This window comes from Megalops cyprinoides, chromosome 7 (assembly GCF_013368585.1).
Source record: "Megalops cyprinoides isolate fMegCyp1 chromosome 7, fMegCyp1.pri, whole genome shotgun sequence".
NCBI lineage: Eukaryota > Metazoa > Chordata > Actinopteri > Elopiformes > Megalopidae > Megalops > Megalops cyprinoides.
Window position 1 is genome coordinate 37,635,781 of NC_050589.1, and position 24,555 is coordinate 37,660,335.

Genomic DNA, 24,555 nt, shown 5'->3' on the forward strand with positions numbered 1-24,555 from the left:
CCATTAAAACTTACAACGACTCCCTAAGTGTGTTCACAAAAAAAAAAAAGAAGATAATTCGGCTGTAGCAAAGGAAAGAACACACTAGGCAAAATTGCTGCTAGACTGTAGGGTGACCATACGTCCTCTTTTTCCCTGACATGTCCTCATTTTTTATGTCCCAAAATGAGGACATGTCCGGGAAAAAGAGGATGTATGGCAGGGGCGTGTCTACGGGTGGGCTTGGGCGGGCACTGCCCACCCAAAAGGGTCGTTTGCCTACCCTAAGAAAAATCGGTTAAATTAAACGTTTAGCTTAATTTATATATGGCTTATCTTCGCTTTTATATTTGTCTAATGAATCATTGGTCATTTCAAATGTGTGACATAATGGAAGAGGAGTGGTCGAGAACTTTCAACAGTTATCAGCATAACCTTGTGTCAGAGCGCTTTCATTCAAAACAGAAGATGCCGGCTCTTGTGAGAGTCACCAACGTTTTGCATACTTTTGCCCGAAAGAAAACTTTTGAATTGTTCATAAAACTTTTGTTTTGTTATCCAATTTTTCTCATTCGTAGTGCTGACTAGTGTTTAGTGGCATTTCTTAGGTTATAGCATATAGCTACAGCTAACGCTTTCTTGACCAGTGTTAACGTTAACGCTGGTTTGTCGCTAGTTCGTTGCTGGTTTGTTTTAAAGTAGACCTAACTAGTTAAGTTTCTAAGAATGCATAGATGGCTTATTCAAAAATTGTCTACCAAGACCACAGACAATAGGCTACCATTGCTGTGTCTGCGGATCTAGCCCTGCTTCAGTGTCGGCGGCACCCGACATTAAAAATACACGACCTGCCACCCCTGAATGCTTCCACTGTCAAAGAATGGGAGTTGAATAATGATGAACCTTCCCAGCCAATTTTGGCAAGTTACCCTAAACGTATGTTTGGCCAGACGACAAGATGCTTTAGCGCGAGCTGATACCAGTCTCGACCCTGGCTGGAGTATTCAGCACAGCGTGATGCAGTTTTCTGTTTTCCGTGTCGCATGGTGCGGTGATAAGGAGGACATATTCACCAAGCGTGGTTTCACAAATGGGAAACGTGCCCTTGACCGAGACAGTGGCTTCCAAAAACATGCGTCCAGTGTCTGTCATGTGCGGGCTATGTCTGTTTGGCAAGAATATCGGCACAGACATGACTACTGGTGAAAGTGTCGCATATCTGCTAGGGCAAAGTCAGGTCGAAAAAAACAAATATTACGTTAAAAGCATCGGCGAGTTCCTCGCGGTAAACAAACTTGCATAGGGGGCAGAGCAGTCAGGGAGAGGGAGAAAGTTTCTTTTTGTGTTATATATCTTTGCCTTAGGAGCCTATAGACTACACCAGTTGAGAATTTGTTTTATTTCAGATTTCATTTTTTCAGTGTTCCAAAAGAAAACACAAGGCTATCTTACATCTGATATTCTTGTAGGCTTGAAAATAACAGCCTGTAATTTTGCATTAAGTTTGCTAGTACTGCACTCTGATCCTTCATTTCTGTAAATTTTGTGTCTATCAAAGTACATTTATTACATTATATTACAGTATCCATTTATTACAGTATAAATGGAAATAATCAGCAATTGTAAAAAATTTTGTCATGTGGAAATAGCATGACCATAAGTGCATTTACTATTGTATATGTGGGCCTACAGCTTTTATTGGAGTATTTCTGAATGAAAAATAACCTGCATTGTACAGGCAGAAAAAGAGGTTTTTGAGTTGTGGCTCTTTTCATTTTGGATATAGTTGCGCACCTCACATATCCAAATGCCCACCCCAAGATGACATGCTAGTAACGCCACTGACGTATGGTCACCCTATTAAAAGAGTGTAAGTGCATGTTTATCAATGAAATATGTCTCTGACTGTCTTTGAAGATAATTGTATTAATAGCCCTTAAAATCGCAAATTGGGTGACTTAGGAGAATGTATGAAAGCACAAGTTGAGTAATGTTTTGTGAACTTAATTTAACCTTTCCTGTTACAGTTGTAATGCTTTGTTTTCTATAGCATATTGAAATTGATTGATTGTTGTGCCTTTTATTAATTTGTAACCCTAGGGGTGTCCAGTGACCTTGGCAGCAAATTAAAGTCAAGTATAAGAATATTATTCAAAATGGTAAGGTCATCAGTTGTTTATTTGCCTTTATAGCTCCCAAATCATATACTGTAGCATATAGCTCCTTTATAGCCCCCTCTGTTTATTACTACAATGATATGGAGGACCATACATGTAATAATAAGACCACGGTGCCTCTCTGGTGTGACCCTAAGGCAACTCAGACACTGAAAATGCAATTTTCACCCTGGCTCTTGCCTTGGCAAGGGCAATGTTGAAGCAGTCCGGGTTCCAGGAGCAGGGTCGGGGTATGGGGTCATCAGAAAGGGTGGGCAGGGGTATTCCCTATCCATCATAATGCCCTATATTGTCACAGAAGACAATAACCATAGATTACACAATTTGTGTTGTATTCATTTTACCACTCTCTGCAGAATACTTTGCAAATATCAGCACAAGAAGTAGGATTGGAAACCTACTGCTTGGTTTTAAATAACAAACGTGTCACTGCTAAGATATACATTGTTGAATTCTTTGGTGCAGTGTGGCTTCCACATTTGCAATCAGTTACTGATTAGAACTTATTAGAGTCAAAAATGATCCGACTAGTGGAGGAAAGAACAGTGTTCTGAGTGACAGTTTTAAATAAAGTTTTAACTTTGAAAGGGTAAAGATACAAAAAAGTCAGTTGGTATCTGTACATTAATGCTGTGAAAGGATTTCCTCTTCACAAGATCTGCCTCATTGGGCCCAGATGGAGCTTTAATGGGAATATGGGTTCCATCAATACACCCAATCACATTTGGAAATCCTAGGGACAAGTTTTTATATGCCTTGTCAGGCTCAACTTAACCTGCCAGACAGCCTGTTACCTTCGGAGGACGAGTTGTCATCGTTACTAATATGGGGTTGTTTTGATCTCGGTTTTTGGATCAGTTAATTCGGGATTTCAATTAATTCTGTCCCTTTATCCCGCTTTCTGGAATACCCCCTGGTTTTGGAGGCACAGCCGAAACTGACCACCCACCTGCCAAATGCAGAATGCAGATTTAGACGTTGACTAAATGAGATAGGATAAAGACAGATTAAACCCGTTCGCATACATTTTTAACCCGTCCAATTTTTATTAATCGTAACCGGGTTTTTTGCGTTGCTTTTCGTTTCGCACCTAATGCGCACTAACTGCACTATGGCTGTTATGACCCATGTGATGCCTGTAGGCCAATCAAAGCCATATATGCTTATACTGTCCACGTAAAAAGCCTTTTGTACATAGTTTCAAATGAAAATAGTACATTTGTCTGAAGGTTTTAAGAATGACAGTGATTTAAAAAATAAAATCACGGATACAGCGAAGCAAAAATCGTCGTTTCCAATTTCATGACAGAACTTTGCTCCTTGGGTCAGCGGAGGTGACGTAACGCAGCGGAAGCAGAAATCGCTCTCTTTCTACCATTAGGTGAGTGCGTGTACAGGGCATGCCGAAAGGCGCTCCGGTAAAAAAATACAGCTAATACCTGAAGATTTGAGCACTTTGCCAAAATATCTCGATATTTACATTTAATAACATCTCCCTTTGTGTTTTATTGCAGACAGTAGCCATGGGACGCCGACCAGCCCGCTGGTATGTTGTTTTGTCTCAGTTTGGAGGAACCGCAGAGTTGTAGCTGGCAAGCTCTGAAAATGGCCGCCAGCACGCCGATTGCGATGGCCATGAGACCATGTGCAGTAATGCTGCATTGGAAAACATAATTATCCTATTTCCACTATACTATACTATATCACTGTACTCACTTTAGTTGAGTGGCAAACCACTCCGATGTAAAGATAGCCACGTGTTATAGTTATATGGGAGTATTACGGAAGATGAGGAACGAGAAGCTATCTAATGCTAAATGCTATCTAGGCTAAGTAAAGTGCGGCCGATAGTTAAAGTAAGCTGTAGCTAAATTACCTACATTTCACAGTGAAGCCTGCATTATATCTAAATGACTAGCTAGTGCTCCATTTCTGCATGTAAATGTAAGACATTTATTAAGTATCGTTAGGTAGCCGATTAGTTAACATTAGCTGCCGTTGGTGTGGTTTTTACCAACGTGACCATTTATTTAATATTTCGGCACATTCAGCTGGCTGCATCTTTGCTCGGTCGAGACAGTTGGCTGGGTTGTGAGTCAGCCGATATTGGCTATATCGCTATAAAATGAGCTTGCCAGCTAGTTGTCAAAGCTCATCGAAGTCAGACTGTCACTAGTCATTTACAGTCACATTGTCCCATAATGGAGGCTTTATCCAGAGCGACGTGCATTTTAAGAATACAAAAGTATATAATAACGGTGTAAATAACAGCTCATCCGAACAAGTCAGTCAGTTACGCATGGCCCTGGTGATCAGTGTGATCGTTAATGCGTGCCGTAATAAATGATAGAGCGTAACACAACAGTCTCTACAGTAATAGGAAGACCACTCTCGAAGTAAGGAAAATGGAGATATAATGGTCCCAGTATTTTGTTTTTATTTGTGCAGACTTTTTTGCCAAGGTAAACATCTTCGTACTAACCCTAGGACGACACAGGAGAGAAAGCGACCAGCTGCCATTCATTTTCAATGAGTTGGCGATTTACAGCGACAAGAGACCGTTGCAAAGCCAACTAGGCAGGGCTAAAATAGACTACAGCAGAGGTTTTCAACCTTTTTGGGGCTAAGGCACATCAAAGGTCAAACCAGAACGTCAAGGCACACCAACTTAGTTGGTTATCGATTATGAAGGATGTCTCGCACATAATGCATTGGGTTCCTCAAAATTCCATGGCACACTTCACTTTGCCTCTGCCGTGGCACACCAGTTGAGAACCACTGGACTACAGGTCTGAGCGATGTGAATGCAGCATGACACACATTGCTGAAACAAATGATCCAACATTTTCATTAGTTCTGTAACCTAGTAATCACAAACCAGGAACACCCATAAGCGACAAGGGCTCCTGTGTCGTCCGTGTGACTGTAGGGTAAGTCAGGTGGGCAGTAGTTCAGTGTGGTGTTTATCTCACAATGTTTGTGATTGTTCAGTTACAGATACTGTAAGAACAAGCCCTACCCCAAGTCCCGCTTCTGTCGGGGCGTGCCTGGTGAGTTCCGTCGAACACATTCATTCTTTAATCTTTTTTGGTCCCGTCATATTACGTTTTCGCTAGTTAACCTTTTCGATCTTTGTACAGTAAAGTTAAGATTTTGTACGTGACATCTCATTCAGGTGTGTCACATTTACTTAATGTTTATCCAACTAAATATGCAATTTAGCTGTGGGGCAGGCACTACTTATTTTTTGATTCCTCTTTGGGGATTTTAAGAAGCACATGCTGTGTTTGACAGAATGAAGAATGTTAATTGTTGCCTCCAGGTTTAGTTCTCTCCAGATTGAACAAATGTTTGCATGTGTCCCCGGGCATGCCGTGCGATACAGTGTACGCTGATTCTGCCTGAAAGATTGTGATGTTGATTACAGCTTGGCCTTCTTTATGCTGTGCAGGCAGGGATGAAATTGCTCTTATCTTTCACTCTTCCAGATCCCAAGATCAGAATCTTTGACCTGGGCAGGAAGAAGGCCAAGGTGGATGAGTTCCCACTATGTGGCCACATGGTGTCTGATGAGTATGAACAGTTGTCCTCTGAAGGTAAGACTGGGTTCTGTCCTGCTTGAGAATGATGCACACAGGAAAGGGACCTTTTTCCTGAATATTAGTCATTGTATCTCATTTGTCTAATTTGTAAACACTATCATAATTTCATCCTCAGGTAGTTCCCTTTTATCTTCATGATATTCTGTTGTCAGTCTGGGAGTGCACTCTAGAACAATGCTTTGCAGTCATACTTTTGCAGTGTACCATTATGGAAATGTGGTACACCAGATCCATAGCCTTAAGCCAAATTATTCTGTCTGCTTGTGCACTGCTCACCAGGTGTTTGATCATGGTAGGGCAGCTGTAAGTGTGTGTCTGTGTGTCTACACAGCACTGGAGGCTGCACGTATTTGCGCCAACAAGTACATGGTGAAGACCTGTGGGAAGGACGGCTTCCACATCCGTGTGCGCCTGCACCCCTTCCATGTCATCCGCATCAACAAGATGTTGTCCTGCGCTGGGGCTGATAGGTGAGGCTCTAGGGCCTGTTAGTCAGTAGCCAGTTAGCCAGTAATGTCAGTGAGGTTTCATGAGCTTTGTAACGTGGGAAAGCTGTCGTGCTATCAGTAACTCATTTACATGAACCGAATGATTTTGCTCCAAAACATTATTGGTTCGTTCTGATCAGTGAGTCAGTAGCAGTTCATTAGGATGTTTTGTGTCAAGTTGTATGATAAGTGCCAGCAATCACATTGTGCCAGTCACACAGTAATTGCTCCTCCCCCCCTGCTGTGATGTTACAAGGTATCACAGCAACTGCATCAGGGTAAACCTTCAGTTTGTATCCTGTTCCTCTTCTCAGGCTCCAGACAGGGATGCGTGGTGCTTTTGGAAAACCCCAGGGCACTGTGGCCCGTGTCCACATTGGGCAGGTGATCATGTCCGTGCGTACCAAGGCCCAGAACAAGGAGCATGTCATTGAGGCCCTGCGCAGAGCCAAGTTCAAATTCCCTGGTCGTCAGAAGGTAGAGATCAGTCATTGCTGCACTTGTATTGTTTGTATACAAAATTTCTGATTGTTGATCAGTGGTTTGCAGTCCATCCTACTCCACCTCAGGCCCAAATTGTTTTAAAAAATGGGTAAGCCAACTGTGCTGGTCCCAAAGGAAATGGATTTGCAGTTCATCAAGATGACCAGGCAGTGGTGCTATACTGCCTTGATGTGGAATGGCTGCTGCAAGTGGCCTTAAGTCGCATACGCAGGCAGCAGGAAAGTCTTGTCTGCTCTGGTGGACTGCGACCTGCATTCTGGCATTTATTAACCTTAAAGCTAGGTGATACTATTTAATATGTATTGCACTTTCAGGAACCTGCGTTTTATTTCTGTAGTTGGCGATTGTGGATATGCATTTCATATCAATGTCTCCACTTAAGTCTGCTTTAAGTGTGTCGGATTAAGTGTGTGTGAGGTACTGAACTCTTATTCCCTGCTCCCCAGATCCACATCTCAAAGAAGTACGGCTTCACCAAGTTCAACGCCTGTGACTTTGATGACATGATGCAGGAGAAGCGTCTGATCCCGGATGGGTGTGGTGTGAAGTATATCCCCAACCGTGGGCCCCTGGACCGCTGGAAGGCCCTGCACTCTGCATAAGCGCCTCACTCTCAGAAATCACGTTAAATAAACGTTTCAACAAGAAACCACCAGGCTCCTGTTTTTTTTTTTTTTTTTAATTCACAGAAGGACAGATGAGAACAGCGGGAAGAAGCGGGTCAGTAAATAAGTTGTTTGAGAATAACCTGGGTCAGATCTGAATTGAATTTTTTGATTTCATAAATGCACTTGTTGAGGATAAGATGCATATTTTGTTTTCAGTACCTTTGTTAAATAAATGGGTTAGTGCCTTTCTCAGAGGTGGAATCAAACCTACAAGTGACAGTCTCAGCTCCTCAGTTAGTCCTACATCACATGAATGAACCTGATTGTTGATGCATTTTGGGACCAAGTCTGTGGATAGCTTAACTTTAAATAATTTTATTCAAAAGGTATGGCATTTACATACAAGTTATTTTCTCTTATTTTCCAGTTCTCACCATTCTGTTTGTATCTGATATAGGGTCACATTATGAAGGGATATAATAAAAATGAGACCTTTAAGGTGGACATGTGTTTGTACAATTGCATTTAACCCTGATCTCGGTGACAAGTTAGGGAAGGTTGGGCTTTGAGCATGGAAAAATTGAAAAATCTGAAAGTAACCAAATAAATTGGAACAGGGTAGATTAAATTTTGTATATAGAGAACTGAAATATGCAAAGGTTCCATCTATGTAAACATCACTACATTTAACCAGGCCCAACTGCTGCCAATGTCCAAGTCCAATTTAGCTGGTAGGAAGAGGTTATTGGGAATATTGGGCATACATGGCTTTGAATAGACCAACCACCAAGCTGAAATGCTTTTGGAACTAGGATCAGATGTTAAACAACTATGGGGCTAGAACTGTAGCATGAAGGAAAGAGAGGTAGCTTGGCAGTATTAGAGCAAGTACGGATGTTGAAAGGCATGATTTAACTCCTGTGACAAATCTGTCCCTGGAGTCTTGAACTATTACACAACTTCTTGAATATTTGCTGCCCAACAGCAGTAAATGAAATTGAGAAGAGCCAATCCTCTCTGTGCTCTGTGACTTTGAAGGAGTTCTTTGCAAATTCTCAGATTCCACCCTACAAAAAGTTAGTGAAAGTTTATTGAAAAATGACTTGAATAAGAAACTGGAAGACATTGAAATAAATATAGGAACCTGAGTAATGCCGGGTTCAGACTACATGATTTTTTTGTCTTTCACGACAGTCACCATGTCAGACTAGGCAGTCATAGTGCCAGTGTTTGACCCTGACCAACCAACGTTCGCTGTACACAGGAGGTCTCATGGAGGAAAAATGATTAGGTTTTGGCAATTGTATACTCTCTCTGGTAAATGAAGATACAAAGATATGTTTTAATATCAGGTGGTTTCACAATCACTATAACTGAAATCAAGAAAACGGTAGATACAGCTCTAGTTCTTTTCATTGACCACCACCTGAAGTGACAGCATATGCGTTTAGTTTACATACAAACGTCACATAGCCCTAGGGGAGGGCTTCTCAAGTCCAGACCTCGATCCGCATCCGGACCGACCGGCAAGTCAATCTGGACCCAGCCCATACCTCGTGTTATGAATACAATCCGTTATGAAGTGTAACGTTTTCTATTTTGAAATAAATTACAGACGTTTAACAATAGGCTAACATACTGTTACTATTCCTAATTTCCATGTTTGCAGAGAGCAGTCTGTCATCCTATTGGTCAACTTCAGAACACGTAGGAGATTCTAAAAAAATTCTGACATGCTAGTCTTTTTGTTGGGGTGTCGTGGGGCATCCCAGACACAGGACCCGCTTCTCGTTCGGTGTTGTTCTAAATGTTCACACTCAGGCCTGACGCTGGAAATTTGTCGGCTACAACAAAATCAGGTCAAAATCTTGTATTCTGAACCCGGCATAAGACAATCATTTTACACAGTTAACTTGACCAGTTAGAGACATGTTAAGTACACCCCATTTTTGAAAGTCATGTTTTGGTTTGACCATCTTAAATTTCTAAAGTGGTGCAATAGCAGAAGATGAGCTGGGTCTTGTGAAATTTGGGAAGAGGAATACCGAAATTAAGGAAGGCTAAGTACACCATTGCATCATGGTTTGTTTATTGTCAAAAATGATACGTAAAATCTGAAATGCTTGAAATGGGTGACCCATGCTAGGGAATAGCATTTTGACAGTCATGCTGAGATCACAGTTCATTGCGCAGGAGGTAGCGGTGGCTGGGTTTCAGGTCCACTTCCACTGGGTAGTGGTCACTGACTTTTAGAGCCTAAATGCAATTAATCATAAAAATGCAGTTAAGAAAACATACACCACAGACAATCACCACCCTGTCTTTTCTCTAGTTTTACCTCTTCCTCAGTGAGTTCAAACTCTTTTTTGAAGTTGAAGGGCTGAGCTGAGTTTGGGACGATCCCAGACATGAATGCCTTCCCATGGACCACAATTCTGATGGAAAAGAGATTTGAGTTTTGAAATGAGGATGAAATATATTCAGCACAAAAGCAGGCAAGCTGTCGGTGTGACAATTAGGAGGCAACTTGTCGTACCTGTGGTGTGCTAAAGCCTGCAATGTATTTAATGCATCAAAATAGCATGCAGGGGAGGGGCTGAGTAGTCCACAAAGGTTACGCTTGATTGAAATGCACAACTGTGCTCTATTGGGGGCGCCATGATCAAAAGTCTGACTTCACAGTCTGCTTTTAGCAGATAGCTGACCTATCATAGGCGCAGTGTGTTTTCTCACGGACAGTGGTGTCCTCCTCATCTCCAATCAGCCAGCGGAATTTTGGGTCACTCCTTAGTCGTACCATTCCCCAGCCTTTTATTGTGACATAACTGCAGGCAGCATTCAGGTCCCCAAGAAACATCACATTCTGGATATCAACAAAATGAATGAGTCATTAAACGAATTCTTTCATTCATATGCTGCCCCTACTGATTTGTCAATTTAATTCACTATATATTGCAGATCTTCACATAAAACTGACATATACCCACATCATACCAAACTCTGCATAACAAGATTGATGTACTTAGAAGAGGCCTGGTAGAGCATAGTGTATCTACATTGCTAAGTCTGGCAGTAAGAGAACATTGTATTGATTCATAGCAGTCTTTGTGCATCAAGCTCTTTAAAAGTTTCTATGCAGACTGGGCTTTTGACCGTAAGCACTGCAGAGATTAGATCACCTCAGTTTTCCACTTCTTGCAGATTGCCTGGAAAACACTGTATAGCTCATCCATCTCCTTCATGGCATTTTTGGGACAGGTGTGCTGGCCCACCAGGACAAAATCCTTCACCACTGTCATGGGTAATGGGAAAAATACAGTACTAAAAACTTCACCAAACAGAAAAGAACCTTTAACTGCTATGTGCTGTTGGATTCACTGTGTCACTGAAGTTTTTCAATGCAGTATTGTGAGGATCCTTAATAGTCAGATGATCAAGCAGAATACTTAAATCATGAATAGTTAGGAACAGCTAGGCTCTTTGGGCAGAGCATCCATTTTTGTCCACCAACAACAACAAAACTGCAAAACTGTCTCTACACTCAGAAAAACCTCTGTGACCCACAGCACATGCTGCAGATATAAACAGAATGATAAAATACTACGGTACTGAAAGAAAAATAAATAAATGAAAAAATGCATCAGTATGCGCAAAATGTTTTTCATAATGAATATTATAAAATTGGTAGAAGTAACACTATACAGAGGCTTTGTGCTTGTGAAATTATATAGCAAGTGCTATGTAAATATTGTGTTAAATACTGTAATTACATGTATGTTTACAAAATATTTGCATATATAATTACACAGGGATAAAAGTTATTACATAAATATATTGTGAAATTTATGACAGGTCCTTAATGCTTTACTATGTATATGTATTTCAAAGCTTTATTTCATTTACTTACATCCCCTTACAGTTCAGTGACTTTAAAAAATTAACCAACTTTTAGCTCTAGGCAAAAGCCAATGGTTTTCAGAGAGCAACCAAGACTCACGGGTGCTGGGGGAGTAGAAGCGTACAATGAAAGGTTCACGGGAGAAGACATCTGTCTCATTGGCCATGCCAGTATTAGGCTTTGGGTACTGGAACTGCTCTTGAACCCGAAGCATGTCAGTTCTGAAAAGCAGTTGTGAGAAGGCGAGGGGAAAGAAAGCAGGCAGTAAAGTCCTAATGGAATAATTTCTCTGTGAGAACAGTGTGAAGGTCCCCCTTTATTTTCATGTAGAAACAGATCCATTAAAATTGTTTCAACATTAACAGCATGCTAACAATGGTTATTGCTGTGCTTCACAGCGTTATTGACAGAAATAATGATACGCATTTATCTAATGCCTTTGATGAATGTGAAAGTTCCTTCCAACAACAGGGTATGAATTACCTCCACCACCACTGTGCACAAGTGAAGATGATAGTTTAATGTTTCATCCTAAAGATGACATATCCTTACAGCAGTGTCTGAACTGGTGCATTCTACTTGATAAAGACACAGGCTTGCGAACTGTTGGTCCACCAAGACCACTTTCAGCAGCTACTTTGTGTTCCCAGGAGGTCTTCCATCCAAGTACCAGAGGTGAAGACTGGTGGTATGGCCATAATGTCAGACTGGTTATGTATGATATGTTGCAGTTACCTGTATATGTAGACGTACTGCTCTTTGTAGCTGTTCCTCCCCAACCTCTTGCTTTCTATATGGGCATAGGAATTTGATTTATCAAACCTAGTATTGAACAAGAGAAGTGTACAAAAGCAGGCAGGTTAGAAAACATGAGCCAGGTGAACAGGTGTCAGTGGCAATAGCTGGTGGACTCTGGAAACTATATGTTTTGGACCCTGGAAATTGTATGTAGGCATATTTAGGTATTACATTTAATTGAAATGTCATGGAATGACAGATCAAAAATAGTAATACTCAACATCAAGTTGTATTTGTAATTTAATTCTAAAATTCATACTCAGCTCTTTGAAAAAGTATCTAATGTCCTGTTGTGTACCTGTTTAATTCCCTCACCAGTGTTGGGATGGCTTCACCTTTGGAATCTCTGACCTCTTGAATCAAGCAGAGGTCACACCGAGCAATGATCTGAGAGAGAGAAAGAATGAGAGAATGAGAAAGAGACAGAGTCACAATTCTGTACAGGCTGACTACTAAATAAATCACATGAAACACATATAGATTGATGTACACAATGATAAATAAAATGATAATTCATGAATTTGTGTCCAACATTTCATATTCAGGAGGTGAAAGTTTTGAATTAAATTTCTTTAATGGATTCATTTTAGGAAATTTTTAGACACACAACTTTTGTTGATGGTATACATTTTAAAAAACTTCTTGGCTGCTAGCTGTTGCATCTCCGTGCTACCTTCCTATCCTTCACATGGTAAATGCATTTTATATTTCTAGCCTTCAAATGTTAAATGCATGTTACATTCCCACCCTTCTCACAGTACCTTTATCAATATTTCCATGACTCTTTTATTTCTAGCTTTGGCCTCTCCAAAGCTTCGGACATTGAAGGCACAGATTTTGAGGGAGAGAGCCACCATCCACAGGCATATCCCCGACAGACACAGCAGGAGAAGTGGTGACCTCATTATAATGTTCCAAAAATGCCTGTAAATACAGCAGTATAATTTAAAAAGGAAAACACAGGTCTTTACCTTAAACATACTGTAACTGCAGGTAGATTGCTTAATTTAGTCAAAGTGAGCACACAAAAACACTGAAGCCGTTCTATTACAACTCCCATGTAAATATTCTGTACCATGTACCCTAATAACAGTCAGGAGATCAGCATAATTTGTTTTGTTCTCATAGGCTTTGTGTGACTCAACAAGTAAAAAAACAAATATCTCTTCTTTTCATGAAAATGAATTACTACATTTCTGGTTCAGTGCTCAAAAACTTCAAACATAAATTGGCATACATAACACTGATATCACAATGACTCAGGTACTATGGCAATGCGTAATTCCTGGGTAGTACAGAGTTATTGTGAACTTCAGATAAATAGATTTGTTGTTGGAGAATTTCTAATTAATTCAAAGTTCACTGCATACTACATGTGGAATTGCATTCTAACAGTATATAATTCGATTTCTCACCCTCAGTGCCAGTTTGTCACTTGGTCCTCAATCAGTCAGCTCCATGTCTTAAATGACCCCTCTGGTATGTTAGGACAGAGAAACAGACAGGCAATGGGAGAGAAAGGTGAGGTCCCTTTAAGTAATGTGCTGTGTCAGGGTTCAGTCAGCATGGAGCTCCATCTAGAACCTAAAAAGACACAGAGCACAATGGGAGCCAGGCCATTCATAAATGCAAACATGCACATACACTCACCGTCAAATGCACATTCACACACACAGATGCATTCAAGCATACACATATACAATCAAATGCACATTCAAACACATTCACACACATATGATCACACACAAGCACACATACCTACCCAAGTCAATGAATGCTGTCTAGCCGTGTTATATAAATTTGTTAAATATGCATGTTCATAATATGTTAACAAAGAATGTTTCTCAGTAAATGAACATCAGCAAGTAGTAAACACATATATAAATTCCATAATGGAGCAAAGTACAAATAAAGGCCTGAAGGAGGTACTACCCAGCTCAGCCATGAGAGGTATTGAGAATTCAGTGTATCAGTGACAATTATTGTGTCTCAGGTTAAGTGAATGTTGTATCTGTCAAATGCAACAGCTGAATGTGGCCAGACTTTCTCTGGGTTAAATGTAGATTGCAAATTTTATTATATACATGCTGATCAGTGGCTTATAGTAAAATGATAAATTATAGAGAAACCGAAAGGAAGATGAACCTGAGCATATCCCTGTCTGCTATCTAGCTATAGTCACTCTGCACTCTTGCTCTGTACACAAGGCTCACAATGGCTACCCTGATTATATTGGTTGAGTCAACTGTAATAGTCACACTGGTAATGGAATGTTCCTTCTTGTAGCTATTGATAATAGTTTCAACCAAGCAAAATCCATTTTGCAGACTGGTATGAGGTTGACAGACACTGTTTATTTTCTGATCTTCATGTACACAACATTCTGACAGACCAAGCAATGCACAGGCAAGAAAATGTCAAAAATAAGTCTTTCCAACATTAATAAAAATTTAACACAGAAGAATACTAATTTCCAAGGTAATATTTATTCTCAATATTCATTTAATATTTATTCTACTCTTTTTTCTTTTTTTTTTTTTTTAAATTAAAGCCTCCGAGTAGAGCGCAACACTTTCCAGGCTTGGTGCTTTAATTGACAACATCTGAATGACAGATGATATATGATGACAACAGATCAGAACTTTTAGTTTTCTTTAAACTTGGGATCATTAACTGTCTGGTCTGAAAAATATTTCTTTACAACAGGCTTTTAAATTTCAGTGTTAAACTGGAATAAATTATAAGCATCATGAATATTGGACAAGCACATGGTTTAATGGCATTCTCAACCTGCAGACTCAAACGTAAACCAAAGCAGAAGTTTCATCTTAGGGGCCAATGCACTGGAAGCAACATTACATTTCACATCTTGGACACAGGAAGTACAAATAAATACTACCACTTCACACACATTCAGTGAGAGCTCCTTGCCTCATATATACAGAATATTCTCTCAGTTTCACAAGTCACCTGGACAAGTTCTGATGTTCTTATGGATTCAACTAAGTTACAATAAACTGTACACAATTTTCACTTCAAAACCAATACATTTTTGTATTATAGGAATAATGAAAACAAAAACTGTACTGCTTTTTGGGGGGACAGAAGTTTTAAGCAAATTCAAAGAGTCAGGGAAAGCTGTAAAAGTGGACAATGGAAGCAAAAAACATTTCTCAAGTTTCTCAGTTCTACACGACCATGAAATTTCATTGGAAAGCACATGCACATCCACATGCGCACACACACAAAGAGGATTTCCTCAAAAAACCTTTCAGTGTTGTGAGAACTCCACTAATGCATACAGGTGAGACAATGGAGAGACAAGAGAAAAAGTTGCCATTTTGTTGAAGGAAATATGGCATAAAGTGATAGTGAATCCCACGATGGATTGAGCCACAAGATTCTTTCAATGACTCCTTTAAACAACCCGAAAAGACTGTTTTCCACAGCAAAATGCTATGATTCAATACTCCTTATTTTGTGGTTCACAAAGCTTAAACTCTGCTATCACAAGCTTTCCTCAGCTGCCAGTCAGCTAGCACTCTGCTGCAGCACAAAGGTCTCCTGCTGCACAGGCCATTGGGCAGCTGGAAAGCGCTCGCAAATCCACAAATTCCCAGCAACACTGAAGCAGACAAACTACAGTCAGCCTGCTTGGTTGTATTTAAAAACTGTGGTGCTTTAAAGTGAATATCATTTGGTTGCCTGTGATAAAATCGAACAGCATCAGTATTGTTCTCTCCATTTGAAGTGTTAAATAAGTGTAAACCCTGCCCTGTTACAGGAAATACTTTACCCGACCACAAAGACACCGTTTAACACGCAACATGGAAAAGTATGGAATGTAATGGTAATTACGGAATTATGAAATAAAAAGAAGAGGGAAGAATTCTGGAAAGAAATAATGGAGCAAACAACTACTGCAGACGAGAAAGCCAGGGAGAGAGGTTGGAGTGCAATCAGTTGCTGTAGAAGTGGGAAGAAGGGAGTACAGATATGAACAGCCGGGGGGGGTGTTGGGGACGGGTGCAGCCCTGTCACTCTGTCTGGGGTACAGAGATGGCAGGCCCTTTGGGGTCATCAAAGCGGTCCATGGTGCGGAGCTGCGTGATCATATGCAGCCCATAGGTGAGGATCAGCAGCATGAGCAGCGAGGTAAGCAGCCCCATCCAGATGCCAGGGGTGAAGAAGCTGGCACAGTCACTGGCATAGGCGAAGTCCTGCCCCGTCACACTGAAACCCTGGATCTAAGGGTGAGGGAGAATACAGAACACAAGCACATTAACACAGAGACACACAAACACAAACACACATCCATGGAATACCAAAGAGGGAGAGACGGATTACTGCTGAGGACTAACAGTCCTCTGCTTAGGGCAGAGCTGACATCCACACACCAACCAGAGCGACAACAGATTGTGGGGGCTGGGGGGAGCACAAAGGGCAGTACCTGGAAGTCACTGAATGAAACCCTCCACAAGGCAGCGTTGTCGGTAGAGAGACGAGGCACCAGCAGGGGATAGCGAAAGTTGGTGACAGATTCACATCGGTAGGAGTACTCAGCAGGGGCATAGATGTTTCGGCTGCCGTTGAAGGTGGCTTTCTGCCCATCATACTCCAGCTCCACCTGATCTAGCGTGAACCAATCACGTGCAGAAACCTTGTAGAAACTACGGCTCATGGAAAAGCTACGAGTAGGGAAAACACAGGAGCACCTGATCTCAAATGGCTGGTTCACAAACTCAGATTAAAAACACAGTCAAATAAACACAAAGGACAGGCCATGTTCTGAAACCAGAATATTCCAATTCCAACAAGAGTTCTGATTACAGTGAACATAGTGTCCAAGATACCTCTGGCATTACTCTCAACCTGAGTAAGCATATAAAAGTGGGACTGAAATAAGACCACATGCTTGCAGTTTTGTGGAATTAAATAATTTATAGACAGACCATGCATGTTTGTGTGCCAAGATTTGAAGCTATACACCTAAAAGATATGCCTAAATGAGTTAATTTGTGTTTGAGACATGTGAACTGGGCTGACATGCTAGTTGTAAATACATATTTAAATGTTTTTGATTCTGTATACATGTTTATTTCTTAAATGCTTAAATGTGTATGTTTCAGGTGAAGTCAAAAGTAAGACAGTGGACAGTAACATTTCTATTTCAGTCTGTTTTATGTATTGCAAGATACTCACATGAGGCGGAAATTCTGGAAGCCTAGGACATTCTGGTAATTGAGGACGAGGCTGAGAAAAACAGGAAGAACGAGACCAATCAGAGTCTTTCAAAGGCACACCCTTCTTAACAGCCATTTGGAAAGCCTTTCAGAACTCATTGTACAACCTCAAATTATGAGTAGCTAATTTATGCATTAGATGGATCCTCTCCTGACCTGCTTGCTATCTAGCTTGCTCAACCTAGCTGGCTTTATTTGTTCTCCTGCTATATTAAATGACATCTTATCTAGTGACCTCCATCACGGCCCACCTCACCGGCCCCACCCAATTCTCACCGGGAACGGGTGTCATTGCAGAGGGAGCCAGTCAGGGTCACAGTAGGGGACTGGCCAAAGGTCTGGGGCCCCAGCTCACTCTGGTTCCACTTCTGGTCCTGCCACAGGCTGACTGTCAGGTTCTTCGCCCACATTAGTATACAGGGCTTGCCGCCTTCTTCGAACATCACAGGGGCATAGGGGCCGGCTGGAGCCTGCAGCAGGGAGCGGCCCACAGACTGCATGCCCACAGACACCTCATGGGTCACCTGGGAGTGCAGGGAGGAGAGAGGCACAGGGACATACTTACAATTTGTACAGCAAAAACAAGAGCACAAGAGCACAGCACACAATACAACAAATACAGAAGTGCACACACACAAAACCAAAACAATACATACAAATTCACCACACATTCCACTTGTGCTGGTCATCAGTAGTACCAAATTTTCCCGTCCTAAAGCAGAGTCCTTTCAAACAGAGTAAATACGAGGGAGAGAGAAGACCTGCTCCTCTTTAGGGGTGGGAATCGCAGAATAACTCACGACACGATACTATCACGAGACATTGCCCACGATAACAATAGTATCACCATACAGCGATTCTGCGATACTCGATACAATGCAAGATCCAGGTACGATACGATACATCACGATATCTGTGTAACTGAAGAAGAAAAAATACCCTTAAAAAGGCAAAAAGCAGGAATTATGCATTTATTCACTGCATTGTGGTGTCAGTTTCACAGAATTTGACAATTAATTAACTAAACTTCGCAAATGAAACTCCGGAAGGTGTTGGAAAATGCCGTTGTGTTACATATTTTGTGGCAATTAAAGTCATTCAATTCAAGCCATGAGTTCATTCTATATTTTACATTAGATGTTTTCTGTATGGCCTCCATGTGTATTGAAATACAGTGGTTAGGCTAGGTGACAAGCTAGATAATGCATTTCCAATTATCAGCTGGCTCCATTACTTCTTGTAGGGACATGTTGATGACAAGCTCCTATATATCATAAATTACCTGGATTGGCTTGTAATGGTTACATCGTTCAGTCTAGTTTCCATATTAGAGCGCTAGCTAGCCGTTAGATAGTTAGTACCACCGGGGTGTAGGTCTGTAGCTACGTTCAGGGTGGTCAGGGAAAAGACTAGGTAATGTTAGTTAAGTAATTGCTAACAGGAACCAACGACAAATTTGAGCCGAGACTGATGCTTTAACCACTTTGTTTTTTGGATAATGTTAGGTAGATAAGCTTTTGTTTAAATGCCTAATCTCACAGAATACTAGCGATATAATTGTAAATTACCTTTTAATTTAGACAACTTTGTAAGTAGGAGCTACCAAGCTAAGTTGCCTAACTACTCCACTGAAGCTAGCTACTTATATAAAACAACAGTCTCTGCCATCCAAACTGTTTAGTCAGCGTTACTTACTGAAATTGAGTTGGACAGATCTCATTTCCAGAGAGGACTGAGAAAGAGAAGTTGTGCGCATTTCTTCACCGCAAGTTTACCTTCATTTATTTGATAAGCGCCACAAGGAGGAGTCATGAAGTAGTGACTCTGGTAAGTCAAATTAGAGAGAGAATCTATTTAGAGCACCTGCATGTTTTAATAAAAATATCGATATGTGGCACCAGTGTATCGATAACGTATTGCAAGAGGAAGTAATATGATATATTCCCGTATCAATATTTTGTCCCACCCCTACTCCTCTTCATAGTCCATTTGGCCATTCTTTTGATTTGCACATTTTGCAAAAACAAAAAAACAGGCAACAATTTTAATACACAGACATGGCTTGGTGCAATTCTGTCTTACTCGTGAGGGTTTGAGAGCAGTATAGATCGCAGTGTACGGTACAGCCTGGGCCCTCATGATGTTCAAGACCTGTCCAATCACTTCATCTGGAAGAAACAATTATTAACCCATTTAACACCATACTCCATTCATCTTCTGCACTCTTCCTATCACATTCTGCATCCCACTTAAACTCCTGTACTACTCCTGTCACATTCTGTGCCACTTCACTTCCCATGTATTGTATTAAAAAACCGCCATCTGCTGCATAGCATCATGCCTTTGTGTATACTGTCTTGTAATAAGATAGCTGTGATTCTGAGTTTTTAGGCAACACGAAGACGACAGTCACTGGCCAATATCCACTCATACTGAATCATATGGCCCTGGAATATTTCTGGCAGAAGGAACTGAAACACCCAAGCAGAGCTTAGATCGCCATAAATGGTGTTCACTCACCATTTCCACTGAGAGCATCCTTGGGAGACATCATGTCAGTGCTGAGAAACAACATGTGAGAAAAAGAGTTCAGCTCCTAAAGTGGTTCCAGCCAAACTGGCCTCATGACTACACTGGCCCCAGTTACAATTTGTTCTGCAAACAGTTAATTCAATAAACAAAAGTAATAATTTGCCATATTAATAACTCTAGTAATCTCTTGCTTTTTCACAGAGAAAATATCCACTCTGGTGTTCTTTTTTGCATACAATATTCTCCCACTTAGCACAACTTCCAATCTTGCCATAAAAACAATTAAGGATTTACTCAAAAGACAAGTCATCAAGCCCATGATGAATACTACAATGACACAAATCAAGTGTGTACACTTCTCTCCCATACCCAGTGCTGTAAGGCAGACGAATGACCAGCAGGGTAGGTACAGAAGCATTGAGGCGCAGCTGGGTCAAGCTTGATGGATCCAGATAAAGTGGTGGGGTGCCCAGGTGCTGTTGCAGCACTCCCAGGACAGCACTGGACCCTGCCCATGACAGAGCTGGCAGCATGAGGGGGGACGGCGATGACTGTAGGGCCGACTGAGGGAGGGAAACCAAAGTCACAATGAGTCACAGTCACAGATTCAGTGCTGAGTGTATAATCACCAGGGCAGAGTAAGACATTTGTTTTACTTATTTTTAACCAGCTTTTTTCCCCCAAAAGCTAACATCTCATAATGAAAGAGGAAACAACATTTCTGACCAAAGTAACACCATCAGGAAGGCATAGGTGTGTCAGGTGAGGGGGAAGGGTCTAACCTCCAGGAAAGGGAAGGCGCTGTCCTGCTTGTTCCCAAAAACCCCTCCAAACATGGTGAAGTCATCCACGCTCAACTAGACAAAGCAAAGAAACACACCAACAGGTTCAAAAGCATTATTCCTAAATTGCCACAACCACCTAAGTTGTTGCACAACCTTTTTTTGTGGTAACGTGTGATAAAATAGTTTTTTCCCCCTCATAGTGTTAGTTTCAAGCCACAGAAACAGTGAGGTAAACAAAGCCCCAGCAGTAAAGTAAGCTGAAGATTCACCTGCCAGCAGGTGTTAAAGAAAGTGTTGATCTGTCCACAGTGCTTACAATTTAAGGTTCACCTTCAGCCTACAGAGGGCAGTGCTGATCAAGCTCACCCAACACCCACCGCTGATGAGATTTTGCTAGGAGATGGCACTTCCCTTTAATGTGTTCTTGGTCTTGCCACTTCCCTTTAATATGTTCTTGGTCTTGCCTTTACCATTTCATTTTAATTGAATTTTTCTTGCTGTGCATACTATCAAAATAACAGAAAAGGCCTCTCCCAGTTTAACAACTTTACAGTGGTTACTGGTGGAGGTCAGTACATGAATCTACTGTAAATCACTCAGCAGAGTAAAGGGATCTGACCTTGTCCTGCAGGAACACCAGCACGTTCTGTGGGGCAGCGCTAAGAATAGAGCTCAAGTAAGAATCCAACTGGGAACTGGACACGATGTGTCCGGCTGCCGGAGGGGTCTGGGGAGGTAGGGTGTACCTGGAAACGCAAGAGGCAAGGGATAACATGTGTCGGCACCATTTGATTAAATTATTCAAAAGTATGTGCAGAGCTAAGGTTCAGTTAACGGGTAGGATCACCGTTACATTAAAGAGAAAATAACAAATCAATTTTCCATCTCTAACAAACATCAACACACAATAGATTGACTTGGTTTTATTCCATGCATATCCTCAGTTGTTTGGATTTACATAACTACAAGCAAACATCAGCGTTCTCATTCGGCATTCTTAATTTCTGCACACATCAGATGACACAAAAGGTGGTTGAAAATAACTGCAAGCAGACTGCTGGGCTAAATTTCGGACAGTATGATAGAAACCTAGTTTCGCTGCAGTATTTAACACCAGGGTGTCATGTCATTTGACTCAAACTAGAAGCGCATTCCTTGATAGCATGACCCTGAGCCAGGTTGCCAATTCACATATTATCACTCGAAAAACGATATTATCTATAAACCTTGTTCATTCTGAGCCCAAATCAAGTTAGCTAGCACGAAAAACGGCATTCCGTCAACATGATTAATATCCCGATTCTGAACGAAGACGGCTAGCTGTGAGTCGTTAACCAGCTAGCCAGCTAGATACCAAATCTATATTATGATTGAACGGACAAAAATCACTTGAAATAACAAAACTATTACCCTTCGCTGGACCACAATACCAGTGGTACCTGGTCGCTGCAGCTCCCCGTAGAGAATACGGTCAATAAAACCGTGAAAAAAGCCATTACAAGAGGGGAACCGGACACCTCCGACACCGCCATTTTGTGTTTGCACTACAAGCGTTACGAGAATAATGTCACGTGTTTATCACCAGCTGACTCTCATGTGAGCAGGGGCGCGCTTCCTCTCGTGGTTACGCGCATCCGTGTGATCGCTTGTCTGCGGCGCCGTTAAGACTGTGGTTGCAGGGTTGTGCGTTTTGACCTGAGGATAGATGTCTTGCGGGCAGACGCATTTCATTTAATTGAAAAGAAGGCGCCTTTTTGTTGTTCTTTAAAAGACTTAATAATATTTTTTATAATTCATAATAAATATAAAATCTACCAAAAATGGCTTCTTGCAAACAAATAAAAATATTTTGACAGATGCGTCTGGGAGACAAAAGGTCAAAGGTTAATTCAACTCAATTTTATTTGTATAGCGCTTTTTACAACACAAGTTGTCACAAAGCAGCTTTACATTGTTACCAGGCCTGAGACCCCCTGAGAGCAAATATAAGGCAACAGTGGCAAGGGAAAACTCCTTAACTAACAGGAAGAAACCTTAAGCAGAACCCAGCTTAGAGGGGGAGCCCATCTGCTTCTGGCCGGCACTGGAGAGATAAAATTACAGAGAATATTGAAGTTGTATAACGTAAATAAGACAATTGAATTATATAGACAATAGTAATCACAGCAACAGAGTAATTAAAAAATGTAATCCTGGTTCTTGGCACACAGTCGGCTTGATAGGCAGGGCAACGAGGTAGCTGAACTGGAAATCGGGATGAGCTACAGCTCCAGGCAGGAGCCCGGAGCAGGGACAGGAAACAAAATGAAAACAGCGATTAGTGGATGTTAATTGCAGGAAAAAAAAAAACAAAAAGGCACAAAAAGGGTGGAGCAGATGGGGAAAAAGAGATTCCTGTGTGTAACAAGGAAAAAACCCAGCAGATAAGCACTATGGCAGCATACCTAGGGGAAGAGAGGCAAGGGGCCAGCACATTCATGAGGGTGACCAAGGCAGTCAACACCAGACCACAGCCGGATCAGCTAAAAACAGAGTCACCAGGCCATGATGTAGTAACAGCAATGGCCACTTAGTCCGCCAGAGACTCTACCATCCATGCAGACACCAAGCCATGTCCCTCAACTAAAAGATTTGATATGAAGGGGAGTTTTTAGCCTAGAATTTAAGGTGGAGAACCTCAGTAGGTAAATTGTTCCATAAAAGAGGGGCTCGATACGAAAAGGCTCTACCGCCTATAATACTTTTACCCGCTCTTGGAACAATGAGAAGTCCCGCACTTTAGGAACGTAAAGTTTGTTTTGGAGAATATGGGTGAAGAAGGTCCTTAAAATAGGGAAGGGCAAGGGCATTTAAAGCTTTAAATGTAAGGAGAAGTATTTTTAAATCAATGCGGTATTTCATAGGTAGCCAATGGAGAGAGGCTAGTACTGGAGTACTGTGCTCCAAGTGTTTTGTTCTGGTTAGAATACAAACAGCTGCATTTTCAACCAACTGAAGGGGCTTTAGGGCATTTCAATACTCCAATTTGGAAGTAACAAAAGGGTGGATTAACTTTTCAGCATTGTGTATTGATAGAATTTTCCTGATTTTGGTTATATTCCTCAAATGAAAGAAAGCAGTCCTGGAAGTGTTTTTTATATGTTTCAAAAGAGAGCTCAGGATCTATAATGACACTAAGGTCTTTGATAGTGGTACTTGTGGCCAGTGAGACACCATCAAGATTTAATGTAATATTAGTGAGTTTCCATCTGATAGACTTTGGGCCAAAAACTAATATTTCTGTTTTGTCCGAATTTAGGAGGAAGGCTTCCATGTTTGATATTTTCAAGGAGACATCAGGTTTGGCCGATGTGTATAACTAGGTATCATCTGCATAGCAGTGGAAATTAATGCCATGTTTACGGATGATATTGCCAAGAGGCAACATGTATAAAGAAAAGAGCCGAGGTCCAAGCACGGATCCGTGCGGTATTCCATGTCTTACTCTGGAGCGGTTGGAAGATTCATTGTTAATAAAGACAAAGTGATGTTGCTCTGACAGATAGGACCTGAACCAGGATAGAGCCTTTCCACCTACGCCAATGAGGTTTTCAAGTCGGTCTAAGAGAATAAGATGATCGATAGTATGGAAGGCTGCACTTAGGTCTAGGGCCACAAGTAGGGAGATACAGCCATCATCAGAGAAGAGAAGTAGGTCACTTTTAGGAGAGCGGTTTCCATGCTGTGATGTGGTCTAAGCCCAAACTGAAAGACTTCCAAAATATTATTGGACTGTAAAAAGGAGCAAAGTAGCTTTGTTACCACTTTTTCTAAGGTTTTTGCATGTATTCTACATATACAGTTGCACAAACACTGATAGCAATGTTTCATTGTATCAAGTATGTTTGTATAAACCTGTTTTGTTGTATAAACAAGAAAGGTTTTTCAAGACCTTTACATAC

The 24,555-nt window shown here is 41.2% G+C and overlaps 3 protein-coding genes across 3 annotated transcripts; 1 reads left to right on the forward strand and 2 right to left on the reverse strand.

The window, feature by feature from the left end:
• The first annotated feature begins 3,554 nt into the window (after positions 1 to 3,554).
• On the forward strand, positions 3,555 to 7,399 carry rpl10 (ribosomal protein L10). The gene is made up of 7 exons (XM_036533069.1): positions 3,555 to 3,574; positions 3,671 to 3,702; positions 5,148 to 5,206; positions 5,645 to 5,752; positions 6,090 to 6,228; positions 6,561 to 6,723; positions 7,197 to 7,399. The coding sequence occupies exons 1-7, from the start codon at positions 3,557 to 3,559 to the stop codon at positions 7,350 to 7,352; spliced, it is 675 nt and encodes a 224-aa protein (XP_036388962.1). The 5' UTR covers positions 3,555 to 3,556; the 3' UTR covers positions 7,353 to 7,399.
• Positions 7,400 to 9,457: 2,058 nt separating this feature from the next.
• Positions 9,458 to 12,959, reverse strand: dnase1l1l (deoxyribonuclease I-like 1-like). The gene is made up of 8 exons (XM_036533983.1): positions 12,816 to 12,959; positions 12,353 to 12,441; positions 11,992 to 12,078; positions 11,356 to 11,477; positions 10,538 to 10,650; positions 10,064 to 10,221; positions 9,697 to 9,793; positions 9,458 to 9,614 (listed from the first exon to the last, which is right to left on the reverse strand). Exons 1-8 carry the CDS (start codon positions 12,957 to 12,959, stop codon positions 9,534 to 9,536), a joined length of 891 nt encoding a protein of 296 aa, XP_036389876.1. The 3' UTR covers positions 9,458 to 9,533.
• Positions 12,960 to 14,388: 1,429 nt separating this feature from the next.
• LOC118781277 (V-type proton ATPase subunit S1-like) lies at positions 14,389 to 22,166 on the reverse strand. The gene is made up of 10 exons (XM_036534241.1): positions 22,025 to 22,166; positions 21,234 to 21,360; positions 20,612 to 20,686; positions 20,199 to 20,392; positions 19,818 to 19,858; positions 19,380 to 19,465; positions 17,574 to 17,821; positions 17,257 to 17,307; positions 16,505 to 16,742; positions 14,389 to 16,301 (listed from the first exon to the last, which is right to left on the reverse strand). Exons 1-10 carry the CDS (start codon positions 22,144 to 22,146, stop codon positions 16,092 to 16,094), a joined length of 1,392 nt encoding a protein of 463 aa, XP_036390134.1. The 5' UTR covers positions 22,147 to 22,166; the 3' UTR covers positions 14,389 to 16,091.
• Between the last annotated feature and the right edge of the window lie 2,389 nt (positions 22,167 to 24,555).